The sequence below is a fragment of the Dioszegia hungarica genome, assembly GCF_025882075.1.
Source record: "Dioszegia hungarica strain PDD-24b-2 chromosome Unknown MKK02contig_25, whole genome shotgun sequence".
Taxonomy (NCBI): Eukaryota; Fungi; Basidiomycota; class Tremellomycetes; order Tremellales; family Bulleribasidiaceae; genus Dioszegia; species Dioszegia hungarica.
In genome coordinates, this window is record NW_026515779.1 from 395,993 (window position 1) to 413,122 (window position 17,130).

Consider the following 17,130-nt stretch of genomic DNA (forward strand, 5'->3'; position numbering starts at 1 on the left):
TATTAGCTGGATACTTGGACAGCATCCGGCCGATGAAGTACCCCCTCCTGCGCCTTGCTGGCGATCTCGGATCACAGTATTTCGTGAATCGGCTGTTCAAGCCGAGTGTGGGGTAGGTCAGCATCTGCAGGCGCTGTGCAGAGCTCTGAGCGCGGCATCCACTCAGCCTGAAGAGGCAGCGTTGAACAATGTCTGATCTGCAGAGTGAATTCTGAACGGCAGCAGCGGAAGCCTCGCCGCCCTTCGGCAGGAACACCCGATGACGTCACGTCATACTGATGACTAAGCCAAACCGCAGCGGTGGAGGCGTCCACTTGACCTATTATTCAGCGACTCTCCTTCTCCCCATCATACTTCATCTTGCAAAGCAGCCTCTGACCAACAATCAACCTTTCAAAGTGTCTATACAACACATCATCCGTCGAGGTCTCGCAATTATGGCGCCCCGTCAAGTCAAAGTCGACATTATTGTCAGTCGTTCGTCCTTCTGAGGTGGTTTGTAAGCTGACCAAGATAGAGCGATATTGTCTGCCCGTTCTGCCTTTTGGGTCAGAAGCAGCTCGAAGGAGGTTAGTGATACTTGCAGATCGTGGATGGGCTTTGAGGATCTGTCGAGGCCGTGGAAAGAAGCTGAGGAGGAACTGACTTTTCAGCTGTGACCAAGTTCAACACGGCGCACCCGTCTGCGGGTATTGACCCAACGATTCGGTTCTTGCCCTACCAGCTGAGCGCTGAGAACACTTCGCCTGAGCCTCGGTCCAAGGTCAAGATGTACGAGGATAAATTCGGGCCGAAAGCCAAGGATCTGCGTGCTCAGATGGCGGACAGGTTCACCGCGCACGGTCTCACTCTGTGAGTGCATTCAAGAGGATGATGCGGCTGGACCAAAGCTGACGTCGCAGTCACCCAGCAGGGGAGGTCTCGTCTTCGCACCGAGGCCACCGCCTCCAGACCCTCGCGCTGCACAAGAACCCCTCGCAGCAGCCCGCTCTCGCTGAGGACCTGTTCTTGGCATACCACACGGACGGTATCCACCCCTCGGACCTGGACACTCTCTCGACCATCGCGATGAAGTACAAGCTCTTCTCTTCCGAGGCTGAGGCGAAGGAGTGGCTCGAGAATGGCACAGAGTACGACGAGGAGGTGACGAAGGGGTATCGCTCGGCGCAGCAAATGGGCGTCACTGGCGTGCCATTCTTCATTGTGGACAACAAGTACGCTATCAGCGGTGCGGTCGGAGAGGAGGCCTTTGTCGACGTGAGTCATATCAGGGCACCTAGTATGACAGGGGTGAGAGCAGGCTGACTCGAATAGTTCTTCGAAAAGACGTACGGGGGCAAGGAAGCCGGCGCGGGTGCCGAACCGGCAGGAGAGGACAGTGTGTGTGCATGAGAAGTGTGTGTGTGCATGCATGCATGACGATGACGGCCTATCCCAGCTGAACCTTGTGGTAAGCCCGTGGCTGACCACACGGGCAGCTGTATGCTATCCGTTTCTGCAACGGGGCCGTGCGGATAGCGTCCGTGCGGGGTGAACACTCCCAGGTACCCCTTCAAAGCTTAGCGGAAGGATACCCGCCTCTTGTCAGCAGCCATTGGCATTCCAGTCAGTCTGGCGGTAGTCACTCGCAAATCCCCACAACGGTCTGACTCTCCGCCATCTGGAACACCTTGGACAGCCTTGGACCGCCACTCTCGCCTCTCTGCCACCATCATTCAGCCGCTTAATGCATGACTGGTGATCTGCTTAGGTCACGGTGCAAACTTCCCCAAGGGGTAGATCTCTCGGATCTCGGGGTTAAAGGGATATGGTCATCCCTGAGAAGTGGGGCTAATCTTTTTACTTGATCGGGCTGGGGCTCCTAATGAACCCTAAATCGATTAGAACAATCCCGCTCCAAATGCTTTGCGCTGTGGATGGTCGCCAGACCTCTGTATGATATCGACGGACAGACAGCGGTAGCGGCAGCGGCTATCCACTCATACCCTTTGTATATACATACCCCTTGTACCTCTACTCTGTACGCCTCACCCTCTTCCTCGACACCCAGACAGTCACGCCGTCAGCTTCGTTTCGACGTGCCTGAACCAGGAACGGGCCGCTCTCCCCACCCCTTGTCAGCCGCACACACGCTCAGACATCTCACCCGACCACCCCTCCTTCGGCCTATTCCGCTCATCGCATCTACTTATCATCCGCATCTCATCCATCTCCCAGAGACCGTCCGTGGTCCTGCGTAACAGGCGCCATGTCTTTGATGCTCCCCCTCCCAGCGCCAATGTCCCATTCGTCTCCCCCACTCCATCCGCGATCCAGTCCACATACCCCTACCCGCTCATCGCCGACCTCGCCCCGGCTGTCCCGCCCCTCGACCCCGCCGTCCCTCAAGGACTTCCAAGGGAATGTGCTCTCTACAGGCCAGCCCATCTCCGCACCGACCACACCAGTCACACCTACCCATTTCTTCCACTTGGAGCCCGGGACAAGCCATATGGAGAGATGCCGCTCCTCGGAAGCAGGGCTAGGCAGCCAGAAAGTCACGACAGCACCGGTCGGAGATGGGCGGGATGGACGCAGGCGGGACGTCAAGGCAACAAGCTTGCTCTTCAAGACAGTGCCGTCTAAAGAGCAAATACAGGATCTGGAGAACGGCGAGACGTACCATCTGGGAGCGCCAGTACCGATTGCTCGGGTGGAGAGCCGTAGTCTGCCCGAGGTAGATCCGGTGGAGGATGACAAGATGGACATTGACCTGGATGATCAGCCGGATCTGCTGAGCGAGGAAGCAGTAGCAGAGAAGATGGCGGCGATGCAGGAGGAGGCACCGCAGGTCTGGGGTATGCCAAAGTGGGGCTGTGAGGAGGACCGGAACGAAGTCCGGAAGGGTGTCAGGCTGTTGGGGATGGAGGAGGTGAGCCTTAAGGCCTAAGGTGCGGAGTGTGACTGACGATATAGCTACCCGCCCTGGTTGGACAGCATAACATGATGGACGTCCCCAGTCAGATCCTCTTCCCTTGGCTGCACGGGATCTCGGATGACGGGCAGAAAGGCCAAGATATGGCAGCCTTCTTCGGGTAAGTCAGATCCTGTCCAGCCACTTGCACTGCTCACGAAGCAGTCGATCACCTCCTTTCGCTCCACCGCCCTATCGAGGCCTCTGCCTTCTTCTCGCCCCGGCTCACCCGCTCGACTCGCGCCCCACCTTCCCTCGACCCAGCGCCATGCGGCTGCCTAGCCAGCGGTATCACTCCTCTTCCACCGATAACGAGCATGACTATCGGGAACCGCGCGAGCGGTCCGAGACCATGTCTACGTCTTCGGAATCATACGGCTCATCCAACGAAACAGACATGACCTCCCCCTCCATCTCCGAATTTCAACCCAAGACGCCCGACTCGCCAGTCCGGCTTCCACCCGCCATGGAGCCAGAGATTGTCATCTCGGAAGACGACGTCCAGATGCACCCTTGCGAGTCGAAGCGGGTCTCGGGCGTCGCCAAGTCGCAAGGGCTGGACCAAGAGAATCATCCTCTTCCCTGTCCTCCCTCGCTCGGTCATAGCGAGGAGGAGTCGTCGAGCTCTTCCGCCTCGGCCAGTGCGGAGGAATTGGGACCATCATGCCTCTTCGCCAACGCCCTGCATGCCCAGGACATCTTCAACTTCCCGGCCTTCTCGACCGAGGCGTACAAGGGCGAAGCTACCTTCCGCCGTCCACGCCTTCCTCACCATATCAATCTCCGCAATCTCAATATCCAGCAAATCAAGTACGCAACCATCTCGGACATCATCCTCTACGCCAAAGGCGGCGCTGGAGCTGGCGTCATTCAGATCGCCGAGATGATCGCGGAGGCTCAGGAGGAGATGTACCAATCTCGCATGAAGGAGTACTACGAGCACCAGCGGGAGGCGGGACGAGGGGAAGGAGCGAGCGAGCCGGTGCGGTACGGCGTCTGGGTCCTGCTGGAACCGTTTGAGCAGGTCGAGAAGTTTGCACCGCACCTGGTCAATCTCGATTCGTGCGGCAACACGACGGCGCATTCCGTCCTCACCGACCTGTTTGAGCGGGAAGGGCTCGAGTCGCGAGCGATGACCAAGGCGTGCGAAGTGGTTGAGGGGTTCTGGGTGGGGAATCACTCGGATGTCCCTGGCCCAGAAGACGGGGATGGCGGGTCGTCGATCAACTTTGATCTTTGCCTCCGAGCATCGGAACTCCTCGACATGCCAAGCTCGTCTATGCTGACAAGCGCATACCGTCAGCTCGCGGACCTCGATAAGCGGAGGAAAGCGGAAGGCAGCTTTACCCAGTCGTCTTGGGTCGCCAGCCCCGCCACCATTGCTCTTCGTAATCTCCTCTCGCCGAGCGGCGCCGCCACTCCCGTCTCTGATACCGGGTCTAAACGCGCCAGCTCCCCGGCAGACGACACCACGCCAACCAAGAACCCTCGGAAATCCCGCGCGGCGGTCCCCGTCGAACCGGTCCACCTTGACTGTGCCGGCTCATGTCGCACAATCACAGGCCAACTGCGGAACCTGGGCACCATGACCGACCGGGTCGTCGAGCTCGTCTACTTTCTCCGCAAAATTGTGGAAGGGCGGGACAAGTCGCGCGTCAAGCGCAGAGTACTCGTGCACTGCCAAGATGGTTACACCGAGTCTAGCATCATCGTCCTCGCGTACATCATGTCGAGCCTCAGCATCTCGTTGCCAGAGGCATACCTCCACCTTCAGCTCAATGCCAAACGGAGCTTCTTCCTCTATCCCTCGGACAAACCTCTTCTCCGGCGGGTCGACGCGCGATTGACCGCCGACCGTAAAGCCCAGGCGCTCAAGCTCGTCAGCTCCCCATCTCCTTCGTCTAGCTCGACATCCCTTGCCTCGGCTCCTTCCCCGACAACTTCTTCACCCATTTCCAGCCGGTGGAAGGCATGGGGATTTGGCGTCAAGGACTCTGTCTCCACCTCGACGACCACTACTGCAACAGCGGTGGCCGTCTCGTCAGCCAGCTCAGACCACCAGCAGACGGTGGATGTGGCACGGCAGATGCTGCTCACCGAGGAGAAGGGAGGTTCGAAGGAGAGTCAAGATGCGAAAGTCTGGTTTGAGGATAAACGGTTTGATGGCTTCCCCAGCCGAATCATGGACTTCTTGTACCTTGGGAACCTGCAAGTTGTGCCTTTCGTCCCATCAAGCTTAGCTTACAATCAGTGAACACGCCGGTAATGCAGCGATGCTCCACGCTATCGGTATCACCCACGTCGTATCCGTTGGCGAATCCCTTATCACCTGCCCGACAGACTTTGATCCCATGTACGGCCAGATCGGGTCGAATACGCTTTCTGCAGAGCATGCCGCGGGTCGTATCAAGGTGCTTGATCTCACGGATATCCGGGATGATGGGAACGACCCGCTCAGGCCGCTCATTGCGAGGGCTTGCACGTGGATTGAGGAGGCTCGGCAGAGTGGCGGGACGGTATTGGTCCATTGTGTAAGTCATGCTTCAGTGGAGGATTGATCTGGCAATGAGCTGACGTACAGCGCGTGGGAGTTAGCCGGAGCGCCAGTATCGTCATGGCGTACATGATGCAGCATCGCAAGATGGGGCTCATGGACGCTTACCTCCTTACCAGGGCTCGGCGCCTGAATGGTGGGTCTTGAATGCTTCCTGATTGATCTTGGGCCGTAAGCTGACAGCTTAGTCTTGATCCAGCCCAACCTCCGATTCTTCCACGAGCTCTTCGGCTGGGAAGTCGAGCTCGCCAAAGCCGAAGAGAAGATCTGTCAGATGAAGAAGGACGAGCTGGAGCGGAATGGGTTGAAGGATGAAGGGGAGCTCGAGGCACTCAGAAAAGCGGAGGAGGGGAGGAGGAGGATATACTACTCGTGGCCGAGTTTCTGTCGGGATCTGGTGAGTACTCCCTCATGCCCAAACCGATGGGGGATTAGTGCTGACAAGGTAGCACTGCTTGAACCGAAGATTCTTGTGCAATTGATTCAAGGCGAGAACGACCGATCGACCGACCGAACCAAGATACCATTGTTGTGTGCGACGATAAGCGATCGATGGACGAAGTTGTAACTATTCCCAGCGGGCGGGACAAGTTGTTTCTTCCTACTTTCTCTGATGATTGTATGTGCTAGGATTGTTGATTCTTTATTTACACTGGGATGAGATGGGGTTGTAGGCGAAGGTTGGGGTTGTAGAGTTGGGATAGTGATAGTAAGCAAAATGTGTAAATGCAGTCCGATGCGTGCCGCTGGAGAGCTTGCCGACAGCAGGCTAGGGTGCTCACTGACAGCAGACGAAGCGTCGATCTGTACTCTCTGACCCGTCGCTCCCTCCTAGGGTCACTGTTGGATTTGCGCTGTTCGGACGAAGTCCATAGAACATGCTAGACGCGAGATGAAATCAGGTACTAGGGTCAGCTGATCGCGATCATATCCTTTGACCTGATCCTCCCTCGAGGTGCCTGCTTTTGCGTTTCAGGCGACGGTTCTTCAGACTCAGGCGTCTCTCAGGTGCGTACAAGCTGACCCTTGGACCCCTGCTTCGTCTTTCATATTTTATCTTCATCCTCACCCTCGCCACGCTCTGTCCTCTTCACATCACTTCAGAAGCACATCGCCTCAAGATCCGTGTAGAATGGCGGATGACACCTGCGCGTACAGGACCAGACCAATTGACCACAGCAGTGAGTTTTCCCTTGGATCTACATTTCAACACCAGCAGAACAAGCTGGGATTGACGCCGATGCAGACTGCGAGGCTGCGGAAGAGCTTCTCTATGTCTCGTTCACCAATCGTGAGTGGGGCACTACCGCCGAGCCTACAAGAGACGCTGACATGCAAATCTTAGTTCCGGGCTACTATGAGGGTAGGGAGCGATGGCTGCAGCAGACCTTCAAGGACAGCGTGGCGAGTGCTGCAGGACCTGGGCAGGCTGTAGGCCTGGTTCTCGTTGCGCAAAGTCCCATGGAGCATGGTACAAATGAGGAAGTGATCGGTGTGGCTCTCATTACCCCGATGGGCCAGCGATATACCACAATGTAGGTTCTAAGGCTTCCCTGACGTTCCTTCGAGTCAACGCCGACGGTTCAATTTCGGGGCATGCTTGGCTTGCAGAATCATACCAGTGCTCATAATAGTAGGGGACTTACCAAGCTGCTCCGTGATCCGAGCGCCACACTGACTGACAAGCTCAGCAGGGATACACTCGAGGAGATCGAGGTGAGCAGTGACGAAGTCTTGTGGAGCTGCCTCCGCGAAGATCGCCGTCGAAGAGGGCTTGGCCGGGCTTTCCACGAGTACGTCAAAACCGATTGCCACTGTCATGAGCAAGAGGCGATGCGACGATCGGTGGTACGCTGCACAACCCTTCCGGAGGTGGTGAGTTCACTTAATATCATGATCTCGCTCAGCGGACTTCCCAGCCCGAGGCTGATCAGATAGCGGAAGAGGTACCACGAGTGGGGTCTGCATCACCTGGGATCACGCATCACGGTCGACAAAGAAGACAGAGCCTGGCGGTACGATGTCTTCGCAGATCCCCTCCCGAGTCTGGTTGAAGACGTCGCCCCAGAGTTGATGGAGGACTGCAGACTGTGTCAAAGCACCGTTGTTCCTGCCGCAACTGACTCTCTGACGGGCCGCAGTGAGATGGCTGAGAACGCTGCGGGCTCTGAAATAGACACCACAGCCACGAGCGCTGCTTGAAGTCAGCCTCTGCTTTTCCCTGGGACCTCCATGCACCATTGCACCTCGTTTGCCTACTTTCTGGGAGGATTGAATGCTGTGCTCCTGGACCGGCATCCCATGGTGTACATATCGAAGATCGGGAAAGCTCTGCGTGACACGAGTGTCGCAAAACCTGGGGCCGCCGGCTAGACACTATATGAGTGAATGGATGGCGAGTGCGGGTGGCGCAAAGGGCGCAAAGGCCAGCTGGAGCCACTCTCTCTGCGCTCGGTCGGCCGTCTCTGCGCCCACCCGGCCGACCGAGCGCCGAGCATCGGCATGCCGTAAGCCCGATCCAGGCCACTGCGCTGCTGTCCGTCACGATGCAAGGCTGCTGCTCCTAACAAGCGGGGACATGGACCCACCCGCAACATCCCATCCATTTCACGAGCAGCTGACGTAGTCACTGCTACAATGTCGCTGAACTACTCCTTCGCCCAAGCCGTAGAAGAGACGGTACCTCCGCCGTCCGTCTGCCTCCTCCAGCTCCTCATTCCTGATTCAACCGAAAGAAGGCTGATATTGGTCTAGAATCCCCAAAGCCTGGGCATGGCGTGACCAGTACCTGCTCGATCCCATCGAGGGACCTGTCGTGGATCTCTCGCAAGGATTTCCAGGTACGGCACCACACGAGTCGGTCCTCACTGCGCTGTCCGAGGCGGCAAAGCAAGGTCCGGTCGCCAAGTACGGTGCGATCCTTGGCTCGCCTGCTCTGCGTGAAGCCGTAGCGGAGGAGATGCGCGTCCTGTATCGGATGAAGAGACCTGTCAATGGACTGGCATCCGGACCTGGGGTTACAGCCCCGGATGTCGCTATTACCGCCGGCGGCAACATGGCCTTTCTCGTCACCCTCATGGCCCTCTGTCCTCCTAACGCATCCTCCGTCCTCCTCCCCATGCCCAACTACTTCTCTCACGCAATGACTCTCTCCCTTCAATCCGTTATGCCTATCCACCTCGCTTGCGATCCGGAGGACAACTTTTACCCCTCCCTTCCGGCTGCTCGGGCGTACCTCGAATCCGCGGGAAACGATGCGGGCAACAAGGTCAAGCCGCGGATGATACTGCTCATCAACCCGTCGAATCCCACTGGGTCGATCATGGGCCCGGAACTGCTGAAGGAGTGGTATGAGCTCGCGAGGGAGTACAAGGTCGCACTGGTGGTGGATGAGACGTATCGGGATTTTGTGGAGGGTGAGACGGAAGATCTGAGAGGGGTGCCGCATAAGCTGTTCGAGGAGGCTGATTGGCGGAGTACCTTCATCAGCTTGGGTTCTTTCAGCAGTGAGTTTACAAAAAACAGATAAGGATCTACCAGCAGCTGACACTTCACAGAGAGCTACAGAATCCCGGGATACAGACTGGGGACCATCACGGGCAGTCCGATGCTGCTTCGGCGGCTCGAGACGATCTGTGACTGCGTCCAGGTATGTCCAGCTTATCGGTCCGCACATGCATCGCTCCCGAAGCTGACCAACCAGATCTGCGCCCCACAGGTCGCTCAAGTCGCCCTTCCCCCACTCCTCCCCTCTCTCCGCCCCGACCTCCTCACTGCCTCCCACGCTCTCGCACACCGCCGCGCCCTCTTCCGCGAAATCATATCCACCGTCCCTGGCTGGAAGATAGAGTCCTCCGGCGGATACTTTGCCTACGTCTCTTTCCCGTCCGAATACCTGTCCGCGAGCTCCTCTTTGGGTCTCAAGCGGAAGAGGTTAGGGAGCGAGGATGTAGCGAAAGGGTTGGCGGTGAAGGCCGGGGTGGTAGTTCTGCCGGGAAATTTTAGTATGCCTGATCTGGAGGATGATGAGGTCTGGGAAGGGGTGGTAGGGGGCCAGAAGCTGAGAGAGGATCGGTGGTTGAGGTGAGCTAAGCGTACTCTGAACTGAAGAAACATGAGCTGATGGATAGGTTCGCAGTGGCAAATGTGGACGACGAGACGATCAAGAAGGTCGGGCCGAGATTACGTAGGTTCAACGAGATTATGGGTATGAGCTGAGGGAACCATACATCAATCAGTGCTATATTGTCACCAAAGGTGAAGACAATCTTGTACAGCCATATGTATCACCAGTAGGTATATGCTATGACGCAGCCGACGTTGCCTGAGCTTCCTTCTCCATCATCCTCCTAGTCATGTCAGCTGCGGTCCACCTCGCTTCGATGCGGTACGCGTATGACGCAGCTCACCGTCTTGCCTCGAGAATCATCCGCTCCTTTCTCTCCCTCAGTACCTTCTCCCTCCCCTCTCTCGAATCAGCCCAATTGGCCTTCCCTCCGCTCGCTTGATTCTCCCCAGCTCCCTCGTCTTGCCCAGCCGCTTCCGGCCTCTCCCCAGCATCCACTTCCTTCCCTTTCCGGCTCGGTACCCTGTTCGCTAGCCCATACCGCTCAATCAAGGACGGCTGCTTTGCCACCGCAGGAGATTTAGAGGAGAAGCCGCCCGTAGACGCTACTGGAGATGAAGGGGCCGAAGGGGGATTGACGGTTGCGGGCTGGAGGGAGGATGGCATCCGGAACGATGCGGGCGGCTAGACAAATGAGCTCTGACGGCTCGGCGCTCGAAGTGGAGGGAACCTTTGAGCTCACATTCGGCAGATACCCCTTTTCCATGATCTCCTCGCTTGTCCGCTGGCCTGACCGGGTCGTGGACAGCGAGTATATCAGGTTCGGTAATGGAACGTCCGGGAAGGCAGCGTGGATCGTATCGACCGTACTGGCCGATACGCCGGGTATGGTGTCTGGGTCATTTGGCGTAGCTGTTTTCGTCAACTCCTGACCTCTAACCACTATAGCTAGGAAGGGGGAGACGAGGGAGGGGTAAGAGGAGAGGAGAGCTTACGCGTTCGACCGAGGAAGCGAATGAGGAGGTATATCCCCAGTATTATAAAGACCGCTGGGAGGTATTCGTCGGCCGACATCTTGCTTGGTCTGATCGGGCGCGCTGGACTATGGCTTTCTGGTCAGGTATTTACGAGCTGGACAACAGGAGTTAAGTGGAAGAAAGGAAGTTGCAGCATGAGCGCTTGAGCGCTGTGCGGGCACACGAGCGAAGCCGTCTTGAAGGAACGCACGGACTCGCCACTCACCCTTGGGCCCGTACGCGTTGCGAGGGTAACTAGTACTATTCGTGAGTTCGTGACTTTAAGCAAAGTGCCTATGTACAAGATAAAGATCACGCCTAGATATACACACCCCGAACTGTCCCCCCAGCTATCCCCCAGCATTCCCCAACCCCAGCTCGACAATCACATAACAGTTCGCCAGGACAATCACCCCGAACAGCGCATACCCCGTCCACGTCTGCCACCGAGGGGTCTTGAAGCTCTTCGTTGGCCGTTCCGTCCCGCCCACTGCTGCTGCTGACTCGACCGGTGTCGTCAATGCCGGAACCTCGACACTCGGGCTGACCGCCGGTGCCGGGGTCGGTGCCGATGGCTGAGCAGAGGCAGGAGCGATTTCCGGTCCGTGAACCGTCATCAAATCCTCCCTGCTGCAGAGGTATACAAGCGGGAAGATGACCGTCGGGAGTACGATACTGAGCAGGACCTGACTGGCGACGAGCATGGTGTTGAGCCCAGCGGGTCCGACGGCGGCAGCCACAGCGGCAGCTGGGATGACACCGATCAGGCGAGTGATGAGCCGTCTCCAGAATGGCTGATGATAAGCTTGATTCCTATCCCAATACTGTCCATTGAAGGACCTACTGATGTGCGCCAATTGATAAACCCCTCAGAAACAACCTGACCCGCCAGCGTCGCCGTGATACTCGCGCTCTGACCGGCACATAGCAATGCCAGCGCGAAAATCAGGCCTGCGCCCTGCCCGACATAGTTGGAAAGCAGATCGTGTGCGCCTTGAAGGGTTGCATCGTCCGCGTCGGCTCCGTTGTCAGAGTAGTAGAACGCCGCTCCGGCCAGAGTGAGGATCGCGGCGTTGATGGTGAGTGCGAAACCAAGGAGGGAGAGGATTGTATCGACCTGGATTTAAGCTGAATCCCACGGCTGCAGATCGAATCGGCGAGAACAGAAGAAGCCTACAGTAGCGTGTTTGAGATGCAAATCGACCCATCTGATCCGGTTGAATGCCCCCAGCTTGGCCTCATACCGCTTCATCGCGCGCATAAAGTCGTCCCGCCTTCCGTCCTCCTCATCGTCTTCCGATGGTCTTGTGTCCGAGAGATGCTTGACTTCCTGCTCCGTCTCCACCTCGGTCGCCCTTTCGACCATACCCGCAGATGAACCGGTAACGGGCGGTCGGACCGCCTCTTCGTTCAGCCCAGTGAGGGTGTGAACGCGGTGGATATCGACCGGGTCCATCTCGTACTCGCCCTCTGGATCCTGTTCGGACACCTTCTCATTTCTGCCAAAGCGAAGGAAGGAGGAGATACGAGCGCGCGATCGTCGTCGGTTAGCGGATGGGGCTTTGGGCGACCGAGGGACCATATCAAGTCGATCGACACTGGCGAGACTTGAGCCGAGGAATAGCGCGTGGGGCATGACGGTCGCTCCGATAATCCCGATAGAGGTGTAGGTGGCTCCAGGAGCAACGAGAGTCTGGGCATCAGCTCCTCCTAGCGCTGTAGAGAGAGGTGACATGCAGCAGAAGGCAGAAGACCAAAGAAGACCTCTTTCCATTCTGGCTTTATGAGATGCAGGAGGATCGCGAATGACACAAAGACCGCCAGTACCAGCGTGACGATCAGGATCTCAAAGAAGAGCATTCCTTTTCGGCCATCGTTCGAGTTGAAGAAGATGAGGACGATGAGGACGTCGGCGGCGGTGATTAGGACCCCGCCCCATAGTGGAAGAGCTGGGAACAGTCTGTATGTCAGCTGTGCCTGATTCCGTGATTGGGCGCGGTGCGGTGGGGAGGCGAAGGCCAGAACGTACAAACTGAGAGCGACCGCACTGCCAATTAACTCGGCGAGGTCCGTCCCGATGATCGCAATCTCAGCGAGGATGTATAAGGCCCATAGGCAACAATGAAGGGGTACGCGGTACTTTGGGTACTTGGCTTCGAGCCGGAGGAAGAGCTGGCGGGTTTGATAAGGGAGCGAAGTGGCAGTGATGGTTCCTATCCTGACCGCTAGAGTTTGGAGGACTGGCTCATCAGCTGGACTGCATGTTAAGACGGGGTGTAGAGGACATACCGACAGCAGCGAGACCTGCGAGCAAGACGACAAAGAGCAATTTGTACCCGTAGTTCGCGCCCGCTTGGAGATCGGTCGCCCAGTTTCCGGGGTCAATGTAGGCTACAGCGGCGACGAGGCCTGGTCCGACGAAGCGGAGATGTCTCGGAGGTCAGCCATGAGCCAAGTTGGGGTGTTGGGGGGACATACCTGAAGCACACGTCCTTCGCGGTACGGAACATCGACATCCTTGCAGGTTTTCTGAGGATCTTGAGAGGGACGAATGACCGGGGTACGAGCCAGCTTGGCCTGAAGGTCAGAGAGGTGCTTGCCTCAGCCTTGGGTGCTGGTCGAGCTAGCTGTGGTCGAGCGAACAGGTAGATGGGCAAAGCTGGGACGATACATCGTTAAGGTGGACCGACTGTCGAAGTCTCGCCCAGCGAACCTGCTATTTATAGTTTGCTCGTAAACAAGGTCTCCGATCACCAGATCCGCATTCCCCATCTTCGGATTTGGTCGGACGCGGATTCCTTGGTGAGGGGACCTCATGGCCACGCTGGTCAAACTGAGTATAGTGACACCTTCAGAAAGCCATCAAATCATCTATGCATAACCTTGCTCGACTATTCCTCGCCAGATTTTTGGTTCTGCACCTGAACTTTCTCCTCCCCATTCTGTATCTTCTCAACGGTCTTCTTGGAAGGGAGGACCATAGTTGGTGGAAGGTGGGTCAAGGCGGGAAGAAGGGAAGCGGCGGCCGTGCGCGCGTTCTGCTGGAGGACCATACTGCTGGATTAGCTTGGTCCGGCCCGAACTGAGTCTTGCGGAGTGAGCTTACTCCATTATGACCAAGGCGGCCATGGTCTCCACGATAGGTACGGCACGGGGCACGACACACGGGTCATGTCTTCCCTTGGCCTCGAGAGTACCTGCCGATCCGTCGTATCGGGCTGTGGACTGCGCCTGGGCGATAGTTGCTGGCGGCTTGAAGGCGATCCTATATCATCAGCATCACCCTTCCTCTCATCGGTCCTTTCATAAAGTCTCGCTTTCTCCAGCATCAGACTCACCGGAAATAGATATCCTCCCCATTACTGATTCCACCCTGCACCCCTCCACTCCAGTTGGTCTCTGTCCTCAAACGTCCCTGCGCGTCGGGTCCACCTTCAATGTACATGTCATTGTGCTGGCTTCCAGGGAACATGGCCCCTCGGAACCCCGAACCGATCTCGAAGCCCTTCGTAGACGGGATAGAAAGCATCGCGTGTGCGAGGGACGCCTCGAGCTTGTCAAAGCAGGGCTCGCCGAGTCCGAGAGGGGCGTTCCGGATGACACAGGTAAGGACGCCGCCGAGGGAGTCGTCTGCTGCTTTGGCTGCTCGAATGGCCTAGAAATCAGAAGAGTCCGCCCATGAACACGGACTAGACTTACAGCCTCCATCTTTTGACTGGTCTCCTTGTGAGGACACCTCGTGATCTCCTTATCCACCTCCTCCCTCTTCACAGTCCGCACCAGATCCATATACTCCTTCCCCAACACCTCATTCTCCTCTTCTTCAAACGGCAACCCCACCTTCCCTACGCCGCTCACAAACGCAACAATCTCCACGCCATACGCCTCCTTGAGGAACTTCTCCGCGATGGCCCCGGCAGCAACTCGGCCGATCGTCTCGCGCGCCGAAGCCCGACCTCCTCCCGACGAAGCCTTGACGCCGTACTTGGCGAGGTAGGTGTAGTCGGCGTGGGACGGGCGGGGGTAGAGATCAGTCTCGGCGTAGTCGTGAGGCCGCTGGTCTTTGTTGTGCACGAGCAGACCGATGGGCGTGCCGAGGGTGACACCGTGTTCGGTCCCGGATTGGAGGTGGACGGTGTCGTACTCGGAGCGCTGATCTATCAGCTGAAAAGCTTGTGCCGTTCGGAGAGGTCGGATCAGCTCACAGCAGTGGTGATGTCGCTCTGTCCAGGACGACGCCTAGAGAGCTGGACCTGAATATCCTCCTCGGTCAATTTCAACCCCTACATCATCAGCTCAACCTCCTCCCTCTTCGCTCGAACCATGAGGCGAGACTTACCGGGGGAACACCATCTACGATACAACCGACAGATTTGCAGTGGCTCTCGCCGTAAGTGTGGACGCGGAACAGGTGGCCGAATGTGCTCATAGTGCCAGTATACAGGAAGTGATGTAGATTGTCGAGTGTGCGAAGTGATGGTCTTTTGCCTGAGTCGAGAACCTCCGAACTTTCTGCTCCCGGGCGTGCCTGAGATCGAGAGCATGCCCGTGCGTCATGACGTACCATCTTTCCTGCGCACAGCTGCAGCCAGCCAACTCAGCGCGAGGCCATGCATGCATGCAGTACACCCATGATTCAGAGCGTTGATCAGCCCAGACGAGGTAGATGTACAGACTCGCTTGCCAGATTTGCAGAGAGATGAGTGATGATTGGGATGATTGTGAGTCGAGAGAGCGACTGACATATATGCCGAAGAACGGCAAGGAGATGGCCGAGGCCGATGTGGCTCATAGCCCGCCAACAAGGTCCGCGCTATATTCGTCTCTTGCTTGCTCATGCACCTCCACATTCTTCATTCAACAAGACCAACCCTCTTCCCAGTCAGATCACTACTACTCGCTTCCGCGTCGCAAAGCACATCTCACATCACTCGCACATTCCAGACAAAACCCACAGCTCGATTTAGCACCATGTCCGTCTCTGGCAAGATCCCCGAGTGTACGTCTGGCTCCACCTATGTCTGTCTCACGTCGCAGCAGCTGCTACATTGAGCATGTCCGCCTTGATGTCTGTCACTAATACAGCAGCCTGCTGCACGCTTCCCCCAGTGCAGGCAGAGTACACCCCCAAGGGCTCCTACTCTGACTTTACCGGTCTCAAGACCTACATCACCGGCGAGAAGGACGCCAAGCAGGCCGTCTTGATTGTATACGATGTCTTTGGCTTCAGCCCGCAGATCCTCCAAGGTGCGCTCCGGGCTTATCGGTTCCGAGAATTGAGCGGATAGCTGATATCATTCAGGAGCGGACCTGCTTGCGAGCCAGGGGTACGCGGTGTACATGCCTGATTTCCTCGGTGGGGACTACGCCCAGCCCGAGTGGTTCAGCGGTAGCGAGGAGTAAGTCTACGATTACAGTCGAGCACCTAATCTCAACCTCGAGAACACCTGGCTGACAGCTAGGGGAACCAAGATGCGCACCACCTGGTTCTCCAAGTTCCCCGGCTCCATCTCGAGCCAGGCCAAGCCCGTCGGAAACGTCATCAGCGAGATCAAGAGCAAGCACGGCCAGGTCGGCGCGGCCGGTTTCTGCTGGGGCTGGAAGGTCCTCGTCATGACTGAGAACGGGGACAAGCTTGCGGGTATTGCGGGGTGCCACCCTTCGTAAGTGTTTCCTCGAGGCTAAAGCGGGAAGAGGCTGACACGCAGGCTGATTGCTGCGGACGACGTTGAGAAGCTCTCTGTGCCCGTCGCTCTTCTCCCTTCCGAAGGCGAGGACATGAAGATTGTGCGTACTATGCTCGACATCTATAGCTCTACCCTTCCAACTACCCTCGGTCACACACAGCCTCACCATCCTAAACCTCATTCCTCCATTCCTGATCTTTGCCCTCCTAACCTCGAACTCCCACCACATCCACCAGACCTCAAACCTCACCCCATACTTCTGCTTTTCTAGTCCTCAATCTCAACTTCTGCCAGTGATGTAGCTGACGCACCGTTCAGATTAACGAGATTTACGAAGGCCTCGAGAAGAAGAGCCCCGGATCCAGCTTCGTCAAGGAGTATCCCAAGATGCCGCACGGCTGGATGGCCGCTCGTGGAGATGTGAGTCTTCAGTACATCCAAGCACACGAAAGGCGCTGATCCGTATAGCTCAAGGGCGAGGAGGGGTCCAAGGCGTTCCACGATGGGTATTCCACCCTCGCTGCATTCTTCAAGCAGAACATGAAGTAAAAGTTGGCCATAAACGTAGGAGACGAAGATGGCATGTAATGTCTTCAATCTCCCAAACTAATGGGCGAGCACCCCATAGTGTCAACGGCAGACGTCTACCGGCGCGAGAGAAAATGGGATGGAACGGAGGGACTATCTTTGATGCTGTCCCCTCTCTTGCCTCCCTTTCTCTCTCTATCTCTATATATAGTAGGTGACGGGTACAAGACAAGCTAGCTAGCCCCCCTTAGCTCCCTCCTCTTCCTCGCACATCCCTCATCAGCTAGACCAGTGCTAGACCGGCCACGTGCGGAAGAGGCACCGAT

At 57.1% G+C, this 17,130-nt stretch overlaps 7 protein-coding genes across 7 annotated transcripts; 4 read left to right on the forward strand and 3 right to left on the reverse strand.

The window, feature by feature from the left end:
* Positions 1–437: 437 nt before the first annotated feature.
* MKK02DRAFT_40638 (thioredoxin-like protein) lies at positions 438–1,392 on the forward strand (the record flags this gene model as incomplete). Its single annotated transcript, XM_053091194.1, has 5 exons — positions 438–470; positions 518–569; positions 654–852; positions 903–1,257; positions 1,315–1,392. The coding sequence occupies 5 exons, from the start codon at positions 438–440 to the stop codon at positions 1,390–1,392; spliced, it is 717 nt and encodes a 238-aa protein (XP_052942112.1).
* An 856-nt stretch (positions 1,393–2,248) lies between these two features.
* On the forward strand, positions 2,249–5,989 carry MKK02DRAFT_35321 (protein tyrosine/threonine phosphatase; the record flags this gene model as incomplete). The annotated part of the gene is made up of 7 exons (XM_053089147.1): positions 2,249–2,911; positions 2,956–3,074; positions 3,119–5,165; positions 5,194–5,484; positions 5,535–5,643; positions 5,696–5,904; positions 5,957–5,989. The coding sequence occupies 7 exons, from the start codon at positions 2,249–2,251 to the stop codon at positions 5,987–5,989; spliced, it is 3,471 nt and encodes a 1,156-aa protein (XP_052942113.1).
* A 2,155-nt stretch (positions 5,990–8,144) lies between these two features.
* MKK02DRAFT_35322 (pyridoxal phosphate-dependent transferase) lies at positions 8,145–9,725 on the forward strand (the record flags this gene model as incomplete). Its single annotated transcript, XM_053089148.1, has 5 exons — positions 8,145–8,197; positions 8,262–9,013; positions 9,065–9,156; positions 9,211–9,590; positions 9,638–9,725. 5 exons carry the CDS (start codon positions 8,145–8,147, stop codon positions 9,723–9,725), a joined length of 1,365 nt encoding a protein of 454 aa, XP_052942114.1.
* Positions 9,726–9,810: 85 nt separating this feature from the next.
* On the reverse strand, positions 9,811–10,647 carry MKK02DRAFT_40641 (uncharacterized protein; the record flags this gene model as incomplete). The annotated part of the gene is made up of 4 exons (XM_053091195.1): positions 9,811–9,856; positions 9,917–10,257; positions 10,316–10,485; positions 10,569–10,647. 4 exons carry the CDS (start codon positions 10,645–10,647, stop codon positions 9,811–9,813), a joined length of 636 nt encoding a protein of 211 aa, XP_052942115.1.
* Positions 10,648–10,939: 292 nt separating this feature from the next.
* Positions 10,940–13,105, reverse strand: MKK02DRAFT_35323 (putative divalent metal ion transporter; the record flags this gene model as incomplete). Its single annotated transcript, XM_053089149.1, has 8 exons — positions 10,940–11,383; positions 11,434–11,706; positions 11,767–11,871; positions 11,935–12,282; positions 12,354–12,549; positions 12,619–12,829; positions 12,879–13,021; positions 13,068–13,105. 8 exons carry the CDS (start codon positions 13,103–13,105, stop codon positions 10,940–10,942), a joined length of 1,758 nt encoding a protein of 585 aa, XP_052942116.1.
* Positions 13,106–13,480: 375 nt separating this feature from the next.
* Positions 13,481–15,018, reverse strand: MKK02DRAFT_20421 (putative chorismate synthase; the record flags this gene model as incomplete). Its single annotated transcript, XM_053086253.1, has 6 exons — positions 13,481–13,643; positions 13,696–13,854; positions 13,928–14,244; positions 14,289–14,741; positions 14,795–14,872; positions 14,929–15,018. The coding sequence occupies 6 exons, from the start codon at positions 15,016–15,018 to the stop codon at positions 13,481–13,483; spliced, it is 1,260 nt and encodes a 419-aa protein (XP_052942117.1).
* Positions 15,019–15,655: 637 nt separating this feature from the next.
* MKK02DRAFT_20509 (Alpha/Beta hydrolase protein) lies at positions 15,656–16,825 on the forward strand (the record flags this gene model as incomplete). Its single annotated transcript, XM_053086268.1, has 6 exons — positions 15,656–15,836; positions 15,892–15,988; positions 16,052–16,252; positions 16,298–16,376; positions 16,595–16,696; positions 16,745–16,825. The coding sequence occupies 6 exons, from the start codon at positions 15,656–15,658 to the stop codon at positions 16,823–16,825; spliced, it is 741 nt and encodes a 246-aa protein (XP_052942118.1).
* Between the last annotated feature and the right edge of the window lie 305 nt (positions 16,826–17,130).